This window comes from Gouania willdenowi, chromosome 5 (assembly GCF_900634775.1).
Source record: "Gouania willdenowi chromosome 5, fGouWil2.1, whole genome shotgun sequence".
NCBI classification, from domain to species: Eukaryota; Metazoa; Chordata; class Actinopteri; order Blenniiformes; family Gobiesocidae; genus Gouania; species Gouania willdenowi.
Window position 1 is genome coordinate 22,434,144 of NC_041048.1, and position 25,390 is coordinate 22,459,533.

The 25,390-nt window shown below is 41.3% G+C and overlaps 1 protein-coding gene across 3 annotated transcripts; it reads left to right on the forward strand.

Annotated features, from left to right (window-relative positions):
- suox (sulfite oxidase) lies at positions 1–15,190 on the forward strand. 3 transcript variants are annotated; one of them, XM_028446043.1, is made up of 6 exons: positions 104–139; positions 5,957–6,065; positions 8,533–8,603; positions 9,799–9,970; positions 10,902–11,171; positions 12,582–15,190. In XM_028446043.1, exons 3-6 carry the CDS (start codon positions 8,545–8,547, stop codon positions 13,797–13,799), a joined length of 1,719 nt encoding a protein of 572 aa, XP_028301844.1. In that variant the 5' UTR covers positions 104–139; positions 5,957–6,065; positions 8,533–8,544; the 3' UTR covers positions 13,800–15,190. The 3 variants fall into 3 exon arrangements, with proteins under 3 accessions (XP_028301843.1, XP_028301844.1, XP_028301845.1); XM_028446042.1 differs by lacking the exon at positions 5,957–6,065 and having other exon boundaries at positions 1–139; XM_028446044.1 differs by lacking the exons at positions 104–139; positions 5,957–6,065 and adding an exon at positions 2,034–2,288.
- Positions 15,191–25,390: the final 10,200 nt, after the last annotated feature.

Here is a 25,390-nt window from a genome sequence, read left to right on the forward strand (position 1 = left end):
CTCCGGGGTTAGTGTGCACGGTGCTCTGACTGCAGTGAGGGTTCTTGAACGCAGCACGCTCGGTGTTTTATGAGACGTTCAGGGACTGGAACAGAGTCAGTCTGCCCGTGTGAGCACAACACCTGGACACAAGCAGGAGGTGAGTGAAAGTGAGGAGTTCAGGGACAGCATTTCTTCTGTCTGTGCTTTTTGTTACACTGAAAGGCTTTAGAAAAGTGGCTAACTCTGACGTTAGCTGTGTAGGAGTTAGCTGTGACGAAGAGGAGGATGAAGAAGCACAAATGAGGAGCTGATCGAGATTGTAAACTGATAGTTGGTCAACAACCGGTAGATATGGTTTAAAAAAAATGATAATCTATACCTAGTGTGTTTGTAGAGTTTTGGTGATGCTGCGGTTTTTAACATCATTATCTTCAAGGTTAGGACTCACTATAACGCTCAGGTTTATGTCCGTGAACTCATCACGGCCACACCACTTCGCGACTCCATTATTAACCTTATATTAATCTTACACAAACACCTAGAACTTATAAACTGGACAGCATTTACTCTGTGACATCCTAATGTTGAAATAATGGGCAGTTTTACACCAACCTAGGCTCCACTAGACATGTGAAGGTGTGCTGTGGTATCCGACACCTATGTTACCTAGCTCAGGATATTTTGTTTTTAGTAACACTTTACTTGAAGTTTTATACATAAAGGCTGACATTATGCTGTCATTAGCATGAATAAGGTGTCATGAAGGCTGTCATTAAGTGTCGTTTCACTAAATTATGTCACCTTTGGAGCTATGTTGGCGTTTTTGGGGCGTTAGGTGGATGGATCTAGTGGGATTAGGTAGGGTTAAACCTGGTTTAAGGTTCAGCATCAGGGCTTACGCCGGGGGCATGCCGTCAATGTGGAGGTTGGCCTTTTTACTTCAGCATGGAAGGAACGCCTTGCTATGTGATTAGCCGCCCTGCCGCTAGGGGGTTGTGGCTGTGTGTTGTTACAAATGAGCATTAAAAAGCCCTTGTTTATCTTCCAGTCACAGAAAAATATGTTTTATGTTTTTTAAGCATCTTAAAATGTGATTTATTTCTGGATTATTACTTACCTGAGGTACCTAACTGTGTATTTTGTTGGACACAAACATTAAAACAACGGTTTCAAAACGTGTAGTTTACTGTCAACTGCTCCGGTCAACAGTCACGTCGGGGATGAGGGGACACCGACCCCAGCGGAGCGGGGAGTTGGAGTGGGACAGCGCTGTAAAGGTCGCTTTAAACATAACGTCATGTCTGCTCCTCTGGCAGCCTCCACAGCATGTTGGTCATTGTTTACTGTTAATGACACACACACACACTGTAGGTACACGGACGAGGCAGTAGTCGCGATAAAAACAGTGAACACACACCTTTTGTCTGTGATTGACTCCGTTTGGCGGTGCTTCACGTGCTGCAGTCATGGTACTTTTAGTACGTCTCGGTTCTCTCTGTGACTCAATCCACTGTAGAAATAACTCTCGTATCACTCTGTAAAACATTTTAACACGGCGGTGGTGACTGGAAAAGGCAGTGACCGGGGCTGAGGTTTGGAGCTGACCAATCACAGTCCTAACTGACTACGCGTCAAGGCGAAGACTTGACAGGCAGTCAGGATTTTTGGGAGGCGCACGTAAGGTTACGGCGGGGGATTTTACGCAGAACCTTGAATCAGGCTTTAGGGTTAGTGGTTACGGTAACGACTGACACTTAAGCCTTGTCCACACGTAGCTGGGTATCTTGTAAAACGAATATCATTTTCTACGGTTTGGCCTCTCATCCACACAAAAACACAGGATAAGGTCATTAAAAACGGGGCCTTTGGAAAACTCCAACCAAAGTGAAGATTTGGGAAAACTCTGGTTTTGCGTTTAAGTGTGGTCATAGATAACCAGAGTTTTAAGTTTCCAAAAGTCACTGTCTGCGACATCTAATGAATGAATGTCATATTTGAGCTCCTATTGCAGTGGGCGACATGGATACTGTGCTACTTGAATCATTGCTTCAGGTGCTTTTTGGCTGCTGTTGGTAGGAGTCCAACTGCTGCTTCTCCTTGAGGAGCAAAGGAGTCGCTGCGATTGTACATGAAATAAACCTCCCTCCACCTCGAAGGCATGCTGCTCGTCAAAGAGGCTGTTGGCGATTTTGGATCAGACCTGGACTTACTTCCAGCTGTTGGGACGACTTTGAGATTGAAGTCGTCATCCATGATGAGTGGCGTTGTCCTCATATAGAGGGACAGGCCACAATAATCAATCGCAGGTCAGTGTGGTTAAAAAAGTTGCCTACAACCTATACTATTTGGTTGATGAGGGTAGATTATGCAAAACAGCAAATGCGTTTGATTTGTCCAGACAGGTCATCTCAAACATTGTTAGGCAGGTGTGCAAAGCTATAACTGTGCACTTGGGACCCCAATACATGAAGCTACCAACAACAGAGTGTGACGTCCACTCACTTGTGAATAGCACATTTATGCAGTTTTGTGTGGATAGATGTTTTTTTTAAAAAAAAATTTATACAATGATGTGTGGACGTAACTATTTTTAGAAACGGAGAAGGGTGGATGTCCATTTATAAAAATACCCAGCTACGTGTGGACAAGGTCTTAATGTCAGCCTTATATATACCCGTTCAAATGAAGTGTTTCTCAATCTTTTTTTTATCTGGCCATGTGTAATGAGTGCAATGGCTGAAGTGCTCCACCATCTACATGATTAAAAATGAACCCTCATTCTTTGAATCAGGCAATTTTCCTGCTTTTCTTCAGCAAGATAAAATATCTATGTCACAGGGTCTTGTTTAAGCTTTTGGAACTCTGTGAAATTAATCCAGTATCACAATTTGACTCTTATCAAACTGGTTGAAAAAAAAGGCTTCTCCATTTAAATTACATGTAACACAGATAGGTCAACATGTTCTCTTGCTGCCTTCTTGTATCCCAACTTCTATCAGGTACTATGAAAAAAGAGTAAATAGTGAAGAATAAAAAAAAGCACTCAAAATTGTTTTTCAAAATTCCACATACTGTAGACCTTTAGGGCGGACTTTTTGTGGCTTTGCACCTTGACCATACCTTCCATCTGAAAGTTAATTATATAATAATAAGATAATAGTTTATTATCTGCATGATTTAATCTTGATTGCCAAAAGATGAAAACTCTTATAGCAGACAGTCAGTGCAAAGAGCAGGATACACCCTGAGCATTATAATAGAGGTAGAGGACTGAACAGATTGGGGAGCTTCTTTCTTTGTCATATTTTGGGCCATTTATGGCTTTGAATAGTGCAGATAGGACACTTGTACTGTGACAGTTTTACATTGAAAGGTGCTTCACTTTACAGCGTCTGGCACACAAGAGACAGAACAGAATACATATTTTCAGTCCTGTTGTAATGGTGTGGTTTCTAGCGGTCAGGATAAAGCTCAGCTAAAGTGAGTTAGACACTAACATAATTGGTTCACAACACAACATAACTTTTTATTACTTTGAAAACCAAACTGTTAGCTGTGTTTAATGCCTGTATAGAAAAAAAAATGTATGTTGTGTTATTCACTCTCATTTACGGACACAAATCTACAAATGGCCAAGTTTTAATTTTTTGGTTCATGTTATCGAGTGTGGTGAAGCAAGTGCAAACTTTTTTCAGACATGTTGGGTTTTTATCAGCTAGGACAGATGTGTCTACTACAGCAGCAGCTGCACAGCCAGAGTTAAGCCCTATACAAACACGTGTTACAGAACAATACCATCACACAGTGACTACTATTGGGACATTTTCACTACAAGGCAACAGCATGGCTCTGCTCTAGACATATTTTCTTGTACTTCCATTTTGACTCCAGGTATTGCGTTTTTTAGGAGCTGTTTGCCTGACGTTCAACTAAAAGGCCAAGCACATGCAAACCTGTGTTGTAGGATGCTTTAGTGCTGTGTTGTCTTTCATCAGCTTGACCGCTATAATATTAGGTGTCTTAGTGTTGCTGTGCAACGCTAATTCAGACCAAGAAGTTAGCGCATTAGTTGGGACTCCGAATTTCTGTGATCACGGAAAACACAGAATTCACGTTTTAAAATGAGCAGCGTGAACCATTTAAAAAGAAATACATTTATTTAAAATCAGGCCTCGATATGACACAGAAATGCCTCACATGCATGTTTTGGGAAAATAGCATGCATTTACACGCTATTTTTTTCATGGGAAACGGGTGACATAAAGCTGCAGTTTGCAGAATCCTCTCTCCGTTCCATTTGAAACGAAACCAAAACTCCTCCTTTACCGGTATGTTTTGTGAACGCTCTTTGTGACTTTTTTGTGGAGACTAGTGACAAATGTATGGACTTTGTCTTGTGTTATTGGAGATATTTCTGGTGTTTTAAAGACATGAATGATGTATGTATCACTCTATTGTTACTGTCCTGAACAGCGCACTGATCCCAGAGTGACCACCATCACTCCGCATCCAGACTGTATTCACTTTGAGTTAGCTTCTCTTAGGTTTACACACGATTTATCCCGTCTGTTATCACTCTCTCTCTGACACCAGTGTTTGTGGAGGGTCCATGAGGACACAAAGCGCTCCGTTCCTCCTCAGTATGTTTGTGCCTTTTAAACTGTTTATTCTCCACCTCGGTCTGCCTTTTTACGCTTGATTTGCTGTGTAACTGTTGTGTCTAAAGCGCGATGGAGACTTTCGCTGTAATGTCCATCATTACACTTTTACTACCGAGGGTACCTGTAAGCGCCTAATTTCAGTCGAGCAGTCAATAGTAATGCCAAAAACAGCATATGGAGCACACATGTTTGTAGAAAGATCACTGATTGGCTGACATCCTGATTCCAGGAGCATCACACTCCTGGATTTATATATTTCATTTACAGAGCCAGGAGAAAAAGAATAGATTCACTGTTCACTCAGAACACTTTCTATTACAATATGCTCAAAGATGATTATGGATTTTTGACCAAATGATGCCAAAAAAAGTTACAAACTGCAGCTTTAATGTCTAGCAAGTGTAGCACATGGACAATTTTGTTCAAAATCTTGCGCTTTGTAATCACACTGACACACAAAGTTTCATGCAAAACTTTGGGTGATTGGTCGGTTGGCGGTATTATGCAGAAAATAAAATGTAAATAGTTAAATAACACTGACTAAACTCTCACTTGCATGTGTTTTTGGAATATATTCCATATTTCCATGGTAGTTTTCCTGTATAACAGGTGGCTGAATGTAGCAAACACACATGTCAAATTTCTTGTGACGTAATCATGCATGATTTCAGCGTAACTCTCCCGGTTTAGTCATTTGAAACATATGAATATACAATTAATAATAACAGTAGTTGGCTTATTTTAACCGTATTTCTAATTAGCATGTTGGGTGTGGTTTTGGGAAGTTCAATAGCCAGTAAATTCATCTGAACAGGGAAGGACAAGGAAACAGAAGCAAAACGGAAATGGGTAAATTGACACGGAAATAATGTTGGAAATGAGTAAACTGAGGAGGTTTTAAAATGTAAAAATCAGAGTCCTTATATCATAAGTTCCTCAGTGTCATTAATTCTCTGTTTTTGTGTCACTGTTTCCCAAAGCACATGTGTCAACCTCTCATGAAATCATAGTGAAAGTATTACCTAAACTGACCTTTGTTTGCCAGTACCATGACTCGTGGTTCATGCACTTGATTTGAATGCAGGGACAACAGACTTGTCTGGTTGGTTTACAGATAAACATGCATCTGTTTGCCAAATTGAGTTCCACTCAAAGGTCTGTCAGTGTGACGAGAGGATGACGGTGTTGGAGTTGAATAGAAACTACCTGCAGATGTGTTTTTTTATGCGCTAGTTCTGAGCTACGCTGTCAGTGCATGAGTCCAAAGTGTGGTCACAGCCATTCATGTTGTTTTTTTTTTTTTTTTTTTAAAGGATTTTTTTGGCTCTAGTGGCCTTTATATGACAGTTGCCTGACAGGAAAGGGGGCCAGAGAGAGCAGGAAAGGGTCCCAGGCCGGGAATCGAACCTGGACCCGCTGCAGGTGAGGAACTACAGCCTCTGTACATGGGGCGGGCGCTCCACCCACTGAGCTAAACACCGCCCCATTCATGTTGTTTGACAGAACAGCTCAGCCTTTTCTTTGTTGGTCTGTGAGTGCAGATGTCAGTTTTTACCCCTGTGACCCACTGGCTTTAGTGGTTTTCAGTGTTTTCAGCTGCTAACAGCCTCTATGAAAGCTGACCTGATAACACCCTGTTATCTGTTTGGCTGCTGTAGACAATGATATGGCAGAGGTACTGAACTGATAAGGTAAAGCTTCTGGATGAGCTGGCACTTGAGCATAATGCTCTCTTTATTGATGTTCTGAAGAAGAGTTACCGTAATTTCTGGACAATAAAGTGCACTGTTTTATTGGGCACATTCCCAAAATTTTGCAATTTTCCAAGAAAAATCCACACAAATGCCGTAGCCTAACATAGGCCACACTCTATTGGCTGATGAAGGTGCTTTTCAGAGTAGAGAACTCGGCCAATCAGAACAGGCAGGTAGGCGGGCTGCTGTACTCAAGTTAGGTTCACGTGTTGTTTTTCTTTTTACAGTCAATGGTTTCAACTGATAAGTTTCCTTTACTCACTGCCTCACGTCTACATATCAGTCCATTTACAGCTTTTTATGGTCACTTTTTACTGAAACCAGACTGATACACCACTTTGTCCGCTTTTCTTACCGTAAACTACCGCGGAGCGATCATAGCGAGTTGGACTCAGAATACGCACGCAATCGCTTCTGAACAAATCCAACGTGGTGATTTGGCAACTTCATGCCGTTATGCTACTATTACAAACTGTCTGACTTTTACTGTAGACGGAGTGGAGATCAGAACAGCTGATCTCCACTCCGTCTGTTCGTTTACAGAAGCCACTCCATCAGCCTTAGAGTCCAGAGCACCGATCAATCCTGAACAAACCTAACATGTTGTTTTAACAACTTTATGCTGTTCATCCATAACAAACTGGCTGACTTTTATTTCATCCACGCTGCTGCGGCGGGCACGCTCTCTCTCTCTCTCGCTCTCTGACAACATTTCTTCGTGTCGTAGCCATAATGAGCCAGTGAGCATCATGACAAAATGACTGATCAGAATGATTCAGTGGGAGCATTAATGTTTTAATAACAGTTTCATTAGTCCTCCTGATCTAATGTGACGGCGTTCAATTTTGTGGCAGCATGAAGCTTGAAAACCAGGGAAAATTCCACAATTTAGCCACGTCATTGTTTAAGCCGCAGGGTTCAAAGCGTGAGAAAAAAGTAGCGGCTTATAGACTGGAAATTGGAAACACTGTTGTTGTTTTTATTATTCCAGTAAGTCAGCTATTTCCAGACTTTTGAATTATGGGATTTGGTTTGTTTTGTGATGGAGTCATTGACTATATCCCTGTTATTGCTGTAGAATGGCGTTTCTCACATGGGGGTACGTGTAATCCCACGGTTACGCGATGGCACTACTTGGGGTACTTGAAAGAGAGTGGAAAATTAACAAATAAAGTGTCAGTCTTGGTCCCAGCCCAGGCGTGAGATGACCGGAAATGATAAAAACTGTAGTAATAAATCTATTCAGGAGCGACCAAATCAGATTTCTTTTCAACCTTGGGGTCAGGACCCCATGTGAGGTCACCTTAAATATTTGAAAAATTAAATTAGATTTTTGATTTTTTTTTTTTTTTTTTAATTATTGTCCTTTTTAGAAAAAAATAAAACACACAATCTTAAACAACTATTTTTAAACTTTCACTTTGGGAAATATAGACCTAGTTGTACTAAAATGCAGTTAAAAAAAAAAGAATGGGAACCACTTCTTTAAAATGTGTGTTATCACTCGTTCATTCCATCATTATGCTCTATAGTTGTTAAAAATGTTGTAGTTGGACCAAGGGGGTACTTGTATTCAGAAATAAGATAAAGGAGGTACTTGAGCCAAAAAAGTGTGAGAACCACTACTGTAGAAAGTTCCACAGAATGGTTGAGGTTTGTTGTGGTTTTTTTAATGTAAGCAGTGACTCTTTCTGTTGCATGTCTGTGGGTGCACAGCAGTGAGCTCAAACATGTGTACTCCCCCCTCAGCTGGTTGGCTGTTTATGATGAAGGCTGAGCAGGCAGCTGATTGGTCAGCTGAGTAGGAGTAGAAAAAGAAGAGTTAAAGATTGAGTTTTTCCTTCATTCGCTGTAAACATACACCTAAGTTGTGTTAGTTTTAATGCTGTGTTTGCCTTAGAATGGTTCATCTTATAGTTCACGTCACTGTTCTTCAGCAGAACTCACACAGGCCTGTGTTACCTTTGGTGATTTCTAGACTTGCGTCTAAGAAGTTTCTAGACTAGAAAGTGGGAAGCACCTGAGCAATGTGCTAAATGTTGAATCAAAAATCCAGGATGTTCCCATTTGTTTAATCAGGACTTTTAAAATGGATTAATTTTCATGTTTTTGTTACTTTTCTGATTTCTTTTTAGAGCGTCAATGCAATGCTGCTTCTCAGACATTGTCGCAGTTTGACTCCATTCAGCCCTCTCAACATTCAAAGGTACGGTTAAAAACTTTAAAGATGGTTGGAGGCATATGAACTGAATGTGACTGTAATTTACAGCAGTTCTCTTTTTCTGGTACTTCCTTTTCTATCTTTTTTTTCCCAATATAACCACATGAGGCTTGGCACAGTTAGATTGGGCCGCAAGTGTGAGTGTAGAAATGATTACTAAAAGGAATCTAGGTACTGGACATGGAGATGTAAATACAGTTTTTAATGTTATAAGGCAGGAGTGTCAAACTCATTTTAGTTCAGGAGCCAAATAAGGAGCAATTTGATCTGAAGTGGGCCACAGATTTTATCAACGATTAATTTCAACATTATCGTTCCATAGTTTGCACTTCTACGTATACATAAAATACAAAATATGTAAGAAACCGACAATATTCTAGAAATAAATGATAGTTATCAGTCCCAACAGGGTCTTCACTTTAAATTTCCTAGATTGAATAAATTCTATTGAATTAAAGGAAATGTTAAGTAACAATTTGAGGAAAATTTAAGGATTTTGTAAGACTTTTGAGTTTTAACACTAAAAATGGCTGTAATCATGCGGTATAAGCACCAGAAGTGTGGATTCAGGTTTTTTCTGTAATTTTTACTTCCTCCTGCAGACAGAATTTGATTGACATATAAGGAGTCTCATGATCAGAGGCTTTCTTTTAGAGCCAGCAATTATTTATTGCTTTCTTACCTGCAACTGCTAATATCTTCAGTATATGAATCTCTTTTACTGAGGCCTTCAAGGTTTCTCAGATGTACATGTAGGTTAATGAGAAATCAGGATTTTATGCCCACATTTTCTACCATTACCTGTTCCACATCTTTCCAGAAAGTCTTTACATATGAGCAGGACCAAAAGATATGAATATGATCCACAGAAATCACTCCAAACTCCCTCCAACTATCAGCCACTTCATTTAGAGTTTGGGTTCAGGGTAGAAGAGTTTATAGTGGTACACTCCTGATACTATGACGGTTCAGTTTTACTTCATGTTCCCTTTGTGAACATTTGAGTTTGGGCCTTGAACTGTCCTGCCAAACAGAGTAAATGATAAAGTAACAGTGTGATGTGCCAAAAAGCCTTTACAAATGAGACACTTTCCATTTACTGGATGCTCCAAATGTGTAAATACTCAATGAAATGATTCTTAAATTTTCATCAGTGCAATGGGAACGTTTTCCTTTTTAGACGTCTTGTAACACCTGTGGTAGCATCATGTGCAGTCCGTCTCTGCAGCAGCCGCAGCGAGGACCAGAGGTTTTACTACCAGCAGCTCCACAGTCCTTACTGGAGGTATGGACTGGCCGGACTACTGGCTGGCACTGGGGCTGTGCTGGCTTATGGGTTACACCACCACAAAGTAAGTTGGATGGTATTTATTCAAACTGTTCAATTGTAATTTAATTACACATGATACCACAAGTATATTACAGTAATAGATTTGCTTTTACCTTGATATTATATGACTTCATTACACACACACACACACACACGGTTACACATACATACAGAAACATTAATCTTATTAAGCAATGCACTAGCTATGATTGTGTAAATGAATGAGAGGCCCTCTCCTAGTTTGAGTTTAATATCAAAACAGTGTTTTTGGTTTAGAACAGGGGTGTAAAACTCATTTCAGTTCAGGAGCCAAATACAGAACAGTTTGATCTCAAGTGGGCCACAGATTTTATGCAGGAAAAAGAGCAATTTCTACATTAATGTGCCCTAGTTTGCACTTCCAGGTATAAATTACATATAAAGTATATGACCGACAATCTCCAAGCGTTAAGTGACCTTAAACATAAATTCCCTTACATTTCCTTGATTGTATGAACAATGGTTATTTAATTTTGTAGAATAATTTGAGGAAATTAGCAAGTTTATTTTTCCATCAATTTGAGATTAAATAATGAATGCCATCATCATGTAATATAAGCATGGGAAAATTGTAAATTTGTATCCAAGTGTATTTTGAGGGGCTGACATATCTAAAATAGAAAATCATTGTGTAAATTACAAAAAAAATTCAGTCATTTTTACTTTATACTGCGGGCCGAATTAGATGCTCTCCAGGACCAGATTTGGCCCCTGGGCCTTGAGTTTGACAGCCCCTCAGTGTTTGCTTGTAAAATAGAATGAAAGAATACCACCTCGTTCTTATATTTTATGCACTGAAGTTTGATCATAAAGGAAAATATTCTATTATCTTTAGCCTGGAGCAGCCTTTTGCCTGTTTCATCACAGCTGAACTGATGGATGGAAACGATGCTGTTGGATGTTTTTGTGCACAGGCTGAGCGAGTAGACACCTCCGTGCTGAGTGAAGAAAAGACCAGCTCTTTTCCCACCATCAGCCAGGAGGAGGTTACAAAGCACCGTTCTCTAGAGGATGGCGTGTGGGTCACTTTTAAAGGGGGCGTCTATGACATCACTGAGTTTGTCGCCATGCATCCCGGTGGGGACAAGATCCTGTTGGCAGCAGGTGGAGCCCTTGAACCGTTCTGGGCACTGTATGCTGTGCACAACCAGGACCATGTGCTGGAAATCCTGTCTGAGTACAAGGTGAGACCTGCATCTAATTTAACGATCAAATATGCTTGAGTTGTGTACTGTGGTCTCTGTGGTCGACTGCTCACTCTTTTGTGTGTGTGTGTGTCCTCCCCCCGGACTGCTTTTAGTGAAACACAGCTGCCCCACTTCCGCTATGTATGTTCCGCCCACTCTGCTGGCTGCCCCGTGCCTGCACCCTCTGGGTGAAAAGCGGCAAAAATCTAGGTTCACTGGGAAAAAAACAAAACAGCGACCTAAAGTGTTGGATCATCGCACACTGAACAAAAAACTGTTTTTGTATTTCATCGTCTATTTAACACTGAGGACGTGTCAAAGAGTAACCACAGGTTCTTTGCAAAACACTTTTATGATTAAATAATGCAGATATACAGACCCTTTCAAAAAAAATTAGAATATCATGGAAAAGTTCAACTTTTATAGATTATAGATTCAGGGCCCACAATTTAAACAATTTGATGTATTTATTTGTTTGTATTTGCTTATATGTTTTTAAATATATATTTGTGTTTTCAACAGCTTTTTTTGAAAGACTAAATTTGGTTGGTTGAATAATTTTTTTTAAAAAAAGGCTCGGAATTTAATGACCATGGGAAAAAGTGGGAACCAGGGTGAGACCAGTTGAGAACCCCCGCTCTAGACAACCCCTCGGAGTCAGTATATAACCCTCATAATTGTGAGAGAGTTTCAGTATACAGCTTTCTCACTTCTATTCTCTCTGTAAATTAGTTTTTCTAGTAATAATGACATTCCAACAAAAATGGGTCAGAAATTGAATATGAATGGAAAACGTGTTTTTTACTGTAAAAACTGTGGAAATTTCATCTGGTTTTGAATATTTAACAAGGAGAAGATCTGATAAATGTGGCAGAACCTGTTTTTTTTTTTCAATATTTTGTAAAGGAAAAAGTATCTAAAGAAGTTTACTGTTATAAAGTCCACTTTAAAGTGTCAGCCTTCCCCTACTCACATTAAACAAGGAGAAGAAGGATATCTACAATTTAGTCAAACTTACTGAATTGTTCAATTCATTGGTTACCATTTCTGTTGTGATGTCGTCAGAGGAAAATAAGGAACTACTTTCATAATATAATCTTTGCTGCTTCCCGTTCCCCTTTCGTTCACCTTAGTTTTACTGTTGATCCCTCCAGGCATATCTGATGGAACTGTTTACAATATAAAATAAGTTACAGGCTGAATATGTGGTGCTTGCTTTTGCAGTTAGTAAAAAAGGAACTGCTCTGTCTCTTTTCTTTTGTCCTTCTTTTTTTAAAATGTGTTTTTTCACTTTGTCTTCAAGGGTAAAATGTAATTTATGAGCAGATGCAGTTATGCAACAGCTAATGGTGGTAGTCATACTTTTTATGTGGCTTCACATAAAGATCCTCTTATCTGTGTTTAAAGGTTGGTGAGCTCAGCGTGGAGGACCTACGGAAGCAACAGGCTGTTAAATCATCTGATCCTTACTCGACGGACCCTGAGCGCCATCCTGTCCTACACATCAACAGCCTGAAGCCCTTCAATGCTGAACCTCCTCCTGAGATCCTCACAGACAGCTACATCACACCCTCTGCCATTTTCTTCAAGAGGAACCACCTGCCTGTTCCCCAGGTAGACCCCGCCTCCTTCCAGCTGCATGTGGAGGGTCTACCCGGTGGCGTCCTAACGCTGTCCCTACAGGACCTGAAGACTCGTTTCCCTAAGCACACGGTTACCGCCACACTGCAGTGTGCGGGGAACCGCCGCAGTGAGATGAATAAGGTGAAGCTGGTCAAAGGGCTGAACTGGGGTATAGCTGCCATCAGCAACGCCACGTGGGGCGGGGCCAAGCTGAGGGATGTGCTGCTGGCTGCAGGTTATAACCCTGATGTGGCCCAATGGGCGCACCACGTGCAGTTTGAAGGGCTGGACAAAGATGTGACGGGTACCACCTACGGGGCGTCAATACCTCTGAAAAAGGCGGTGAGCGAGGATGGTGACGTGCTACTGGCTTATGAAATGAACGGGGAGGATCTCCCGGCTGATCATGGCTTCCCTCTGCGTGTGGTGGTGCCCGGCACCGTTGGTGCTCGCAACGTGAAGTGGTTGGGTAAGATCATTGTCAGTGCTGAGGAGAGCAGCAGCCACTGGCAGCAGAATGACTACAAAGGCTTCTCCCCGGGGACGGACTGGGACACCGTGGACTTCAAATCTGCTCCTGCCATCCAGGAGCTGCCCATCCAATCAGCCATCACCACGCCAGCAGACGGCAGCACCATCGACCGCAGCCAGGAAACCGTGACGGTGAAGGGCTACGCGTGGAGCGGAGGAGGTCGAGAGGTGGTGCGTGTCGATGTGTCTCTTGATGGAGGAAAAAGTTGGCAGGTTGCCCAGCTGCAGAGCAGCGAGAAAGGACTTCCTCCTGGGCCTTCGCCTCCAACGGGACAAGCCTGGGCGTGGAAGCTGTGGGAAATCGAGGCTCCACTGCCTCCTGAGACCCAGGAAGTGGAGATAATTTGTAAGGCAGTTGACAACAGTTACAACATGCAGCCTGACTCGGTTCCTCCCATCTGGAACCTCAGAGGAGTTCTGAGCAACGCCTGGCACAGAGTGAAGGTGAAGATCAGAGAGGATGAAGAATAGATTTCATTCCGTACCTCCCCACGTCGACTGCTGCTGCAGGAATAGGAACCGTTTTAGATTCATCATCAAACACCTATTTGACACATTATCTGATATTATTTCTGGAACCATGAAGTCACAGGGTTTCTAAAAGTGTTCAGCCATGTCTGCTTGAATCACAGGGAAAGATGTTGATTCAAGGCTCCGTTTGAGTCACTTAAGTCAGGAAGTGCACTTTGTTCAATTCTGAGTGTTATTTATAGAAACTTCTATTTTTGTATAAAGTACATCTCATGCTGACTGACACCGCACAGCTTGGACACTGTGAAGGACTGTGGGATATATTTTTAATCTAAAAGGATTTCATCACACACTTTTAACTTTTAGTTTCCTCGGTATTTAAAGTTTGCTGCTCATTTCACAGAACACTACAGCTGAGAGTAATGGAAACTTTTTCTTAAATACTGTATTTATGTATGTAAATTCTTATTCATACTTAGAAATGTATTACAGAGGGGTATGAAAAAAGGTCTGCGGTCTCAATCTGGCAAATAAGATGGTACATTTTGGCCTTTTTGTACTTTAAAATTAGTGGGAGTCTTCTTCCTTCAGCTGTATGCCACATGCACAGATCAACTATTTGTTTTAGTTAATTATGAAACATTAATTTAAAAATGATTTCATGCAAATCTAATATTAAACACATATTTTAGATTTTTAAAAAAAATGTTTTTATTAAATGTTCATTTTACCACAAAATGTGCCACTTAAATATTGAAAAACAAAATATTATTTAAGAGAAGAAAAAAAAAAGTCCATATTTGAACTGCTGTTCACACACTTTTAGAAAAATAAAACTCTTCTTATTATGGATTTGATCATTGTCTTGCTGCAGAAGCTTTATGTGGCCTCAAGTTAAGTGAAGTTTAAACTTCTAGAAGAAATTAAAGGTTAATGAACTAAATTGAAGTTACTTATTAGTAGTTTAAGGACTTTTCATGGTTGGAGTCAGAGTTGAGCTTGGATGGAGCATCCATACAGATGAAGTGTGACGCACTGTGTGCTCTGAGCTGTAGTTTACATGCATTAATGCTTCCCTTGAGCACCGTTCTAACCTGAGGTTTTCTGGTACGATGATGAACAAACTGAATGTCATGTTTCAGGAAATAATGATGCTCATTAGTGTTGAAGTTTAAAACCGATCATATCATCGTCACAGGTTCACGTCTTCTAACATGGCTTACTCAGCATACACGTGTAATGTCTGATATCAATATTTAAGTGATGAATAAAATCTTTAAGTTCACACCAGCTGCTCTGTTCTGGATGCTAAAACAAAGCTAAGGTCTGAGTGTAGGGCATCTGATGACTCCTAATTTAGTTTATTAAATTGACTAAACCATGATACACAACATGAGACTCTTTGTCTTTATTTTAATTATTATTCCCCCAGAAAACCTTAAAAGGGAGGAACTTTTTAACCCCTTTTTACCTTTTTGTTTGGCCATTTTACAACCTCTGTCTCATTTTTGCCCCGTTTCCAAAAAAATGTACACTTTTTTGTTTTTTTCAGATTTCAGCTTCCTTTAATCAATAAATATCCCTTTTCCCTAATTTTTGACACTTTAATCCAATTTTTGTCGATTCTCTAACCTTTTTTTGTTGCCATTTTTCATCCAAATAAGCTACCTTTTGCCCAATGAATAAGACTATCTACTGCTTTTTGTCCATTTTTTAGTCACTTTTTACTCTTTTCTTGCCACTTATGGACCATTTTTTGTCGCTTTAGTTACGCTTTACACATTGCTGTTAACTCTTTGTTTACCTTCTCAGAACGCCGGCTTTGTCAAATGGCTGGCTGTGATTGACAAAGAGGGTGACGTGCTGACGTGTCGATCATTTCCTGTTTACGCTCTACCGCTGCTTGCAGCGCTCTACTACTGTGTTCTGCTAACTCTAATCAAACTTGTTGTCATTGATATTTTAGCCTTGAAAACACTTGTTTTAATTTTTTACCGTAGAGTTAAACGTACGAAGGTTAGGTAAAAAGCAATCTCGCCTCTTATAGGCAGTGTAATCTCCTTTAAACTTCCTTTTGTCCTTAGCTTAGCTTCCAGTCAGGTTTTAGAGCTCAACACAGCACAGAGACTGCTTTAGTTAAAGTAACTAATGATCTACTCTGGGCTTCAGATGAAGGACGACTCTCAGTGCTGGTTTTATTAGATCTTAGTGCAGCTTTTGACACTATAGATCACTATATTCTACTAGAGAGATTAGAGGAATTACTTGGAATCACAGGGACTGCCCTAAACTGGTTTAAGTCCTACCTATCCGATAGGTACCAGTTTGTACACGTGAATAATAGGTCTTCTGTGTACACTAAAGTAAGCTGCGGGGTTCCTCAGGGCTCTGTGCTAGGTCCAATCCTCTTCTGTATCTATATGATCCCCCTTGGTAATGTTATGAGAAAATACTCTGTTAACTTTCACTGCTATGCTGATGATACCCAACTGTATGTATCAATGAAGCCAGGTGAGACAAATCAGCTATCTAAACTTGAGGCCTGTCTAAAGGACATTAGGGCCTGGATGGACCAAAATTTTCTTCTTCTTAACTCAGACAAGACTGAGGTCATTGTACTGGGCCCACGACACCTTAGAGAAACCTATGCTAGCCTAACTGCCCTAGATGGCATTACTCTGGCACGAAGCACAACTGTTAGAAACCTTGGGGTTCTATTTGATCAGGACTTATCCTTCAACTCTCACATAAAACAAACTTCAAGAACTGCCTTCTTTCATCTCCGTAACATTGCTAAAATCAGATCTATCCTGTCTCAGGGCGACGCCGAAAAACTAGTCCATGCTTTTGTTACCTCTCGACTGGATTATTGTAATTCTCTTTTAGCAGGCTGCCCGAGCAAGTCGCTTAAGACACTTCAGCTGGTTCAAAATGCTGCAGCACGTGTACTGACTAAAACTAGGAGAAGAGATCACATTACTCCTGTATTAGCCTCTCTGCATTGGCTTCCCATAAAATATAGAATAGAATTCAAGATTCTTCTTCTCACTTATAAAGCCCTAAATGGACAGGCACCAGTCTATCTCAAGGAGCTTGTAGTGCCATACAATCCCCCCAGAACACTACGCTCTCAAAATGCTGGACTACTCGTTGTTCCATTTGTCTCTAAAAGTAGTATAGGAGGAAGAGCTTTCAGTTATCAGGCCCCACTTCTCTGGAACCATCTACCAACCACGATTCGGGGGGCAGACACCCTCTCTACCTTTAAGGTTAGGTTCAAAACATTCCTCTTTGGTAAAGCTTTTAGTTAGGAACCAGCTCATAGCTCATAGTTAAGATGCAATAGGCATAGACTGCCGGGGGGTCTGGCATGCTCGGTTGGAGAGAGGTTGGAGAGGGCGTTAAGAGAGAGGTCATTTAGGTTAGAGAGGGACCGGAGAGGGTCCCATTCCTCTCTCAAACACTCCCTCTATGTCTGCTTCTTCCCTTGTGTGTTTGCTCCTGTACTCCTTCTGGCTTTTGTCTTGCAGGTCCGTGGGATCCTCAGTGTGGAGTTACAGAGTCTCAGCAACTCTGTCTCCACCCTTTCCTCTGCACACACCCAACACAGCATAACGTGGATGACTGTTCATCATAGGAATGGGATCCACACAAGGTTCCTGCTGCTTAACAGAAGGTTTTCCTTGCCGCCATGATGAATTCATGTTGGGTGTGGGATACATATGTATGTGTATATACGTATATATGCATATGTGTGTATCCAAAAAATGAAGAGTCGGTCTTTAAGACTGCTCTACTGTAAAGTGTCTTGAGATACCATTGGTTATGATTTGGCGCTATACAAATATTGATTGATTGATTGGCTATCAATCAGTCTAACTGGACCAGTACATTTTCAACAATGAATCCCTTGAATTTTATTTTGCATCCCCCATGGATGAGACGCGCCTGGAGGTGAGCAAAACTTCAATAATGAAATTGTAGCTTTCCAACAAAGAAGCATGAGTTTGTAAAAGAAGATTGTATGACTAATCAAAAACAAAGAAAGAAAATAAGCATGCGGTAATGTCATATCAGAATCAGAATCATCTTTATTCGCCAAGTGTATGTTGTACACACGAGGAATTTGACTCGGTCAACTGTGCTCTCTCCAATAGTGAAAACAAAAATTTTTCAACAATAAACAATCAGCTAGAAAAGATGATAAGTATAAACATAAGTATAAATATAAACAGTAGTTAGACTAGAATGTGCAAATAACAAGATGATAATAATAATAATAATAATAATAATAATAATAGTATAAAAAATAATTAAATAGATACAAAATAAAAATTAAAAAATAAGATAAAAGAAGGAAAATAATAGAAAAGAAAGATAATAATAAAATATAATAATAATAAAAGGAAAATAGTGCAGTAGAGCATTGATAAGTAGTGCAGTAGAACATTTAAATTAAAGGTATGTACATGAACATTCTCAGTGTCAGATTGATCCAAGGTTGTTATGTTTGGTTCCAGGGTTTTTTCACAGAAACAGGACTGACACTCTTTGACTGTTTAGTGTTGATCAGAGTGACAGCCTGGGGGAAGAAACTGTTTTTATGGCGGGTTGTTTTGGCGTACAGTGATCTGTAGCGTCTGCCAGAGGGGAGGAGTTTAAACAGATTGTGTGCAGGGTGGGAGGGGTCTGCAGTGATGCTACCTGCCCGTTTCCTGACCCTGGACAGGTATAAGTCTTGGATGGAGGGCAGATCAACACCAATGATCTTTTCTGCAGTCCTGACTATCCTTTGTAGTCTGTCTGTCTAGTTTGGTTGAAGATCCAAACCAGACAGTGATGGAGGTGCACAGAACAGACTGAATGATGGAGGTGTAGAACATGATCAGCAGCTCCTGGGGCAGGTTGAACTTCCTCAGCTGACGCAGGAAGTACATCCTCTGCTGTGCCTTTTTCCTGGTTGAGTCTATGTGGGAGGTCCACTTCAGGTCCTGTGAGATTGTGGATCCCAAGAACCTGAAGGAGTCCACGGTAGCCAATTCCCTATTTAAAATGGTAAGGGGGGGGAGTGGGGGGGGATTTCTTCTGAAGTCCACTGTCATCTCCACGGTCTTGAACGGGTTCAGTTCCAGGTGGTTCTGACTGCACCAAAGAGCCAGCTGTTCCACCTCCCGTCTGAAGGCAGACTCGTCCCCGTCCCGGATGAGACCGATGACGGTGGTGTCATCTGCAAACTTCAGGAGTTTCACAGAGGGGTCCCCTGAGGTGCAGTCATTGGTGTAGAGGGAGAATAGCAGTGGGGAGAGAACACACCCCTGGGGGGCGCCAGTGCTGAGTGACCGGGTGCCAGATGTGATGCTTCCCAGCCTTACTTGCTGCTTCCTGTCAGTCAGGAAGTTGGTGATCCACTGACAGGTGGAGGCCGGCACTGTGAGCTGGGTGAGTTTCTGGTGAAGGATGTCCGGGATGATGGTGTTGAATGCAGAGCTGAAATCCACAAACAGGATCCTAGCGTAGGTCCCTGGGGAGTCGAGGTGGTGCAGGATGTAGTTCAGTCCAATGTTGACTGCATCCTCGACAGACCTGTTTGCCCGATAGGCAAACTGCAGGGGGTCCAGCAGGGGTCCTGTGATCTTTTTCAGGTGGCTCAGAACCAGCCTCTCAAAGGACTTCATGACTACGGATGTCAGAGCAATGGGTCGATAGTCATTAAGTCCTGTGATGGCAGGTTTTTGGGGGACTGGGATGATGCTGGAACTTTTGAAGCAGGAAGGTACTTCACACAGCTCCAGTGATGTGTTGAAGATCCGTGTGAAGATGGGTGCCAGCTGCTCAGCACAGGCTTTCAGGCAGGAAGGAGACACTCCGTCTGGTCCTGGAGCCTTTTTGATCTTTTGTTTTTTGAAAAGCTGGCACACATCTCTTTCATTGATCTTCAGGGCAGGTGGGGGGACAGAGGGTGAGGTAGGGGGGGGAGCAGGAAGGGCAGAGTCCAGGTGATGGGCTGATGCTAATGAGCTGGGGGGTGGGGGTGAAAACCTGCAGTAGAAGCTGTTCAGGTCTCTAGCTAGTCTTTTGTTACCAGTGGGGTGGGGGGAGGGTTTCCTGTAGTTGGTAACTTCATGTAGGCTTTTCCACACTGCAGAAGGATCTTTGTTTGAGAAGCTTTGTTTTAGCTTCTCAGTGTAGCACCTCTTGGCTACTTTGATCTCCCTGGATAGTGTGTACTTGGCTTGCCTGAACAGGTCCCTGTCCCCACTCCTGTAGGCTTCCTCCTTAGCCTGACGTAGCATCCTAAGTTGAGGTGTGAACCAGGGTTTGTTGTTGTTGTATGTGCAGAAAGTCTTGGTCTGCACACACATGTCCTCACAGAATCTGATGTAAGATGTCACAGTATCAGTCAGTTCATCCAGGTTGTCTGATGCAGCTTCAAAAACACTCCAATCAGTGCAGTCAAAGCAGTCCTGTAACTCCTGCTTTGACTCCTCTGTCCATTTCTTTACAGTCCTTACTACAGGTTTAGCAGATTTAAACTTATGCCTGTAGGTGGGGATGAGATGAATCAGACAGTGATCAGAGAGCCCCAAAGCTGCACGGGGAACAGAGTGATATGAATCCTTTATTACAGTGTAGCAGTGGTCCAGTGTGTTAGCACCCCTGGTGGGACACTTTATATGCTGTCTGTATTTAGGGAGTTCATGGGTTAGATTTGCTCTGTTAAAATCCCCGAGAATGATTAGCAAAGAGTCGGGATGTTTTTTCTCCACGTCTGCTATCTGGTCGGCCAGGTGCTGTAACGCCTCTGTTACACAAGCCTGAGGTGGGATGTAAACACCGACCATAACAAACGAGGAGAACTCCCGTGGAGAATAGAACGGTTTGCAGTTTATGAAAAAACTCTCCAGATTAGGGCTACACGTCTGCTTCAACACTGTGACATCTGTACACCAACCTTGGTTAATGTAAAAGCATATTCCGCCGCCCCTCGTCTTCCCAGAGAGCTCTTTTACGCGGTCCGCTCTGAGGAGCTGAAAGTCCGGTAGATGTAGAGAGCTGTCCGGGATGAGTTCACTGAGCCAGGTTTCAGTAAAACACAGGGCGGCGGATCTGCAAAAGTCCGAGTTTCTGGTGTTTAGAAGCAGCAGTTCATCCATTTTATTTGCCAGTGAGCGGACATTCGCCAGGTGAATGGATGGAAGCGCAGTGCGTAATCCCCGCTGCCTCAGTTTAACAAGCGCGCCTGCTCGTTTACCCCGTCTGCGGCGTCTCCTGCAAATTCCATAGAGCGCTGCTGCTCCTCCGGTGAGAATCTCCGCATAACTTTCTGGTTCAATGAGAACCGGTGAAAAAAGATCAGCAGAGGACTGTCCAACTTGTAATAGTTCTTCTCTGGTGAAAGAGACCAGAGAAGGGGAGCAATAAACTACAAAAATAAAGAAAAACACAACAACTACGAGAGAGCGCAGTACCGAGGCGACCATCCGCGGCGCCATCTTAGTTCTAATGTATCGGCAACAATGTATCGGCAACAAATTGTCTGGAACCAAAGGATAAAGACAGTAGGTTTGTGCCTATTGGAAATAACGGCACTTAATCAATGAAGCACATGTCCAAAAATGTGTATAATCACTAAAGAAGAACTGTTCACAGTGTACAATACTTTATAACCCTTTGCTGCTATTTAGAAAAGGAGAATAAACATGTTTGTTGGATTATTTTTAGGTTCAATCCAAAGTGCACCAAGAATCATAGTTTTCATCTAAAGCATCTGTTATAAGCATGACCTGAGGGTTCATCCACAAACTTGCTTTATTCTGCACTGGGTCAGCTCCCATCAGTCCACCCTCAACCGAACTCCAGTCCATCACACAGGGTTAACACTCATTGCATTCAATCCCAGGGCCAAAATAGAGAGTCCAATCAACCCGATATTAATCTGTGGACTTTGGGAGAAAACTGAAGTTCCGTTAAGATGTCCCACATATGAGGAGAACATGCAAAATCTAAAGCAAATGGTCCCAGGCTCTTCTAGATGGGAGTAGTGCTGGGAAATTTATCGTGAATCAAGATATACCGAGTTTTTTTATTTTGGCGATATAGAAAATGGCAATATTGCAATACAAGTATTTGATATTATTCATAGAGTACAGTCAAACAGTGTCCGTTACATATTTCTTAAATATTTCATAGCTTATTTTGTATCAAAATACTTGTTTTAGGAGTCTCTGTTTTCGCTACTTCTCAGAACAGCATGAAAAGCACAGTTAGATGATTATTAAGTGCCTCCCCTAACCCAGACCTGCCCCTAAATCAGCTACACGACAGAACTCACTCACACGTGCTGTCCCTTATAGAAGAAAAAGCTAAAAGTGGTACGTACTGTGCAGCTGTTTGTTAATAAATGTGCCTTTGTGGCATTTTTCATTAGCAAATTTAGAATTGAAAATATTGAGATTTATATCGTATATCGAGATATGAGTTTGAGTCAGATTAGGTAATGCAAACACAGTCAAGGCACTCACACACACTTTTACTGCCGTTGTCCAAACAACTACAAAGAAATATAAACTGTCCAGAAAGAGTTTGCATTTGTTGGCTGGGTTCAAACCCACAACTATTAAAGCTGTGAGGGACGTCAACAAACAGCCTAGCATTATTACAGGTTTACATACGATACAGAAACAAAGGTAAAACACACGTTTTCTCTAGATTTAACTGGTGTTTAGTAATCTTCTGTCATTGATGCAGTATATCATGAAAAAAAAAAACAGTTTGTCTGCACATTTCATCTGTATGTGAAGCTTCCTGAGAGGGAGGAAGGTTGAAAGTCAAATGAGGTAACCTCGTAGATTGCACTCTCATGTTGGTGCTACATTCTTGGGTTTGAAGGCTGAAGTCAGCCCTCAGAGGGTTTTTATCAAGGAAGCTAGAGGTGAGAATAAGACAAAGTCCTGATTTACTCATTTGCTTTCAGACTGTTTTCTTTGGTCAGCATTAAAGTGGCTTGAATCTCAATGTGAGAATGAAGATATGAGGGTACTTGGTGATGACTGAGCGATCTCCTTGAGTTTGGTTTTAGCTCATTATCCTCCCTGAAGTGCACATGTGTTATTTCTAAGTTATATAAACTGCCCATGTGGATGATTTAGTAGTTCTGAGGATTCGTCTGCGTGTGATTCACAGATGACTAAAGTTGTGGTGATTCCTATTGTGGCATAAAACACACACTTTTCTATAATTCTGCAGTTCTGGTTCATCCAATGGTGACACACACAGAGAAACTGACAAAGTAAAATGTATCAATATGTTAAGGTTTCATTTATTCAGACAACTGTTCCTCGGGAAATCGCCTATGATCTCCTGACATGTTTCGACTGTCAACTGCCAGTCATCGTCAGAGGCGTCTGCTGGTCGCTTTGATGTTTCCTTTCCCTGGGGAACAGTTGTCTGAATACATTAAACCATAACATTTTATTTAAAAAGAAGACAAAAAGAATCTTGCTGGAATTAAAATACATCTATGTTGTGTATCTGAAGGAATTACAATGAAAGCGAAATCCAAAGAAGAAGCGACTTAGATTTATGTTGGTTTTTAATGCACAAAAGTTCAAAGTAAACCTCCAGCAGCTGATAGTGAAAGTTAAAGAATAATGTTTGGCTTTCTTTACTCTCTACTCTGCCTGGCTGAGCCCTGGGTTCTTAGTTACTTTACATGTCATGTGATTCTTCTTGTATTTCACTGATTAAGATGTTTTCTTGTGCTTGCAGATTATTATTATTCTTTTTTTTTTAAATTATATATTATTCCAGGATAGATCAAATTCAGAGGCACATTTCACTGTAGAGCTAGATTGTATATGATGTTACATTATTATGTTTTTTTTTTAAGTGTGCAGGAGTATGAAAGAGTACGGGACTGTGAAAAAAGTTTGGGAACCACTGATCTATGCACCAAAAAACAAAACATCCCAGGAATCACATAGAGTATACTGTGTTAGTGGTCATGTTCATAATCTCTCCTCAGTGCACGCCAGAGTTAATCATGAAGTTCCACATGGTTCAGTTTTTGGACCAATACTCTTCACATTATATATGCTTCCACTAGGTAACATGATCATAGAACATGATATAAATTTCCATTGCTATGCGGATGACATACAGCTCTATTTGTCAATGAAATCAGGTGAAACCCATCAGTTATTAAAACTCTAGGCTTGTTTTAAACACATCACATCCTGGATGAGCCGTAACTTTCTCCTTCTTAACCAGGTTAAAACTGAACTTATTTTATTTAACACCTCAGAGAGAAATTATCAGAGCAAATAGTGTCTCTAGATGGCATTACTCAGTCACCCAGCTCCGTAGTAAAAAAAACTAAGATGTTATCTTTGATACTGACTTATCCTTTAACTCTCGTATTAAGCAAATCTCAAGGACAGCCTTCTTCCACCTCCGTAATATCTCTAAAATCAGGAACATCTTGGCCCAGAGTGATGCTGAAAAACGAATCAATGCATTTGTTACATCTAGACTAGATTATTGTAACTCCCTACTGTCAGGATGTCCTAGTAACTCACTAAAAAGTCTCCAGTTCATTCAGATTGCTACAACTAGAATACTAACAGGTACAAACAGGAGAGAGCATATTTCTCCAGTATTGGCTTCCTGTTAAATCTAGAATAGAGTTTAAAATCCTCCTGTTAGCATATAAAGCTCTACATGATCAAGCTCCTGTGTATCTTAAAGATAGTTAACACCTTATTGTCTGGGCAGATCACTCCGCTCTCAGTTTGCTGGTCAACTGGAAGTTCCAAACATGTCTAGAAGTAGAAGAGGAGGCAGAGCATACAGCTACCAGGCTCCTTGCCCATCTTAGTACGTGAGGCTGCTACTCTCTCCACCTTTAAGGCTAAACTCAAAATCTACTTATTTGCTAAAGCGTATACCGTATAATAGCAATAACCTAACCTAGAGCAGACAACGTCTGTAATGGCCGCTTCTACAGACCATGAAGACGCTGCTTCTCAGCCACCATCAAAGACATTTTATGACTAAATGCCAATAAGGAAACTACCAATCTACGGGAAGAGATTGCTAAAGCGTATACAATATAATAGTGTTAATCTAACCACTAGAGCCGACATGGACTCGTCTGTAACGGTCGCATTTATAGACCATGGAGTCGCCGCTAGCTTACAAATCTACGGGAAGAGATTTGTCGCCTTTCTAACAAGCGTTAACCTAACCACTAGGAATAAAGCCTAAAACCATGCAGGCAGACCTGCTAATACTGTCATGTTTTTCTGCAGTCTGTGCCTTCTCCTCGCCCTTTTCTCTCTTTTCTGTGTCAGGTGTCTTGAAGTTGGAGGAAACAGTACCTGATCTGTGGTTCACGACTCAACTAGTCTAGGACACTCTGATGTTCTACCTCTCTATCCTGTTCTGTTCTCCTCCTCCTGTCCACTAACCCCTACCAGTCAAAGCAGATGGCTGCCACCTCTGAACCTGGTTCTGCTGGAGATTTCTTCCTGTTAAAAGAGAGTTTTTTTCTTCCCACTGTTGCTAAATGCTTGTTCATGTGGATTTTGTTG

Coding starts and splice junctions, on each gene's coding strand:
- suox (XM_028446042.1), top strand. CDS start 8,545: ATGCTGCTTCTCAGACATTGTCGCAGTTTGACTCCATTCAGCCCTCTC. Junction 8,604..9,798: donor AGCCCTCTCAACATTCAAAG/GTACGGTTAAAA, acceptor TTTCCTTTTTAG/ACGTCTTGTAACACCTGTGG. Junction 11,172..12,581: donor AAATCCTGTCTGAGTACAAG/GTGAGACCTGCA, acceptor CTGTGTTTAAAG/GTTGGTGAGCTCAGCGTGGA.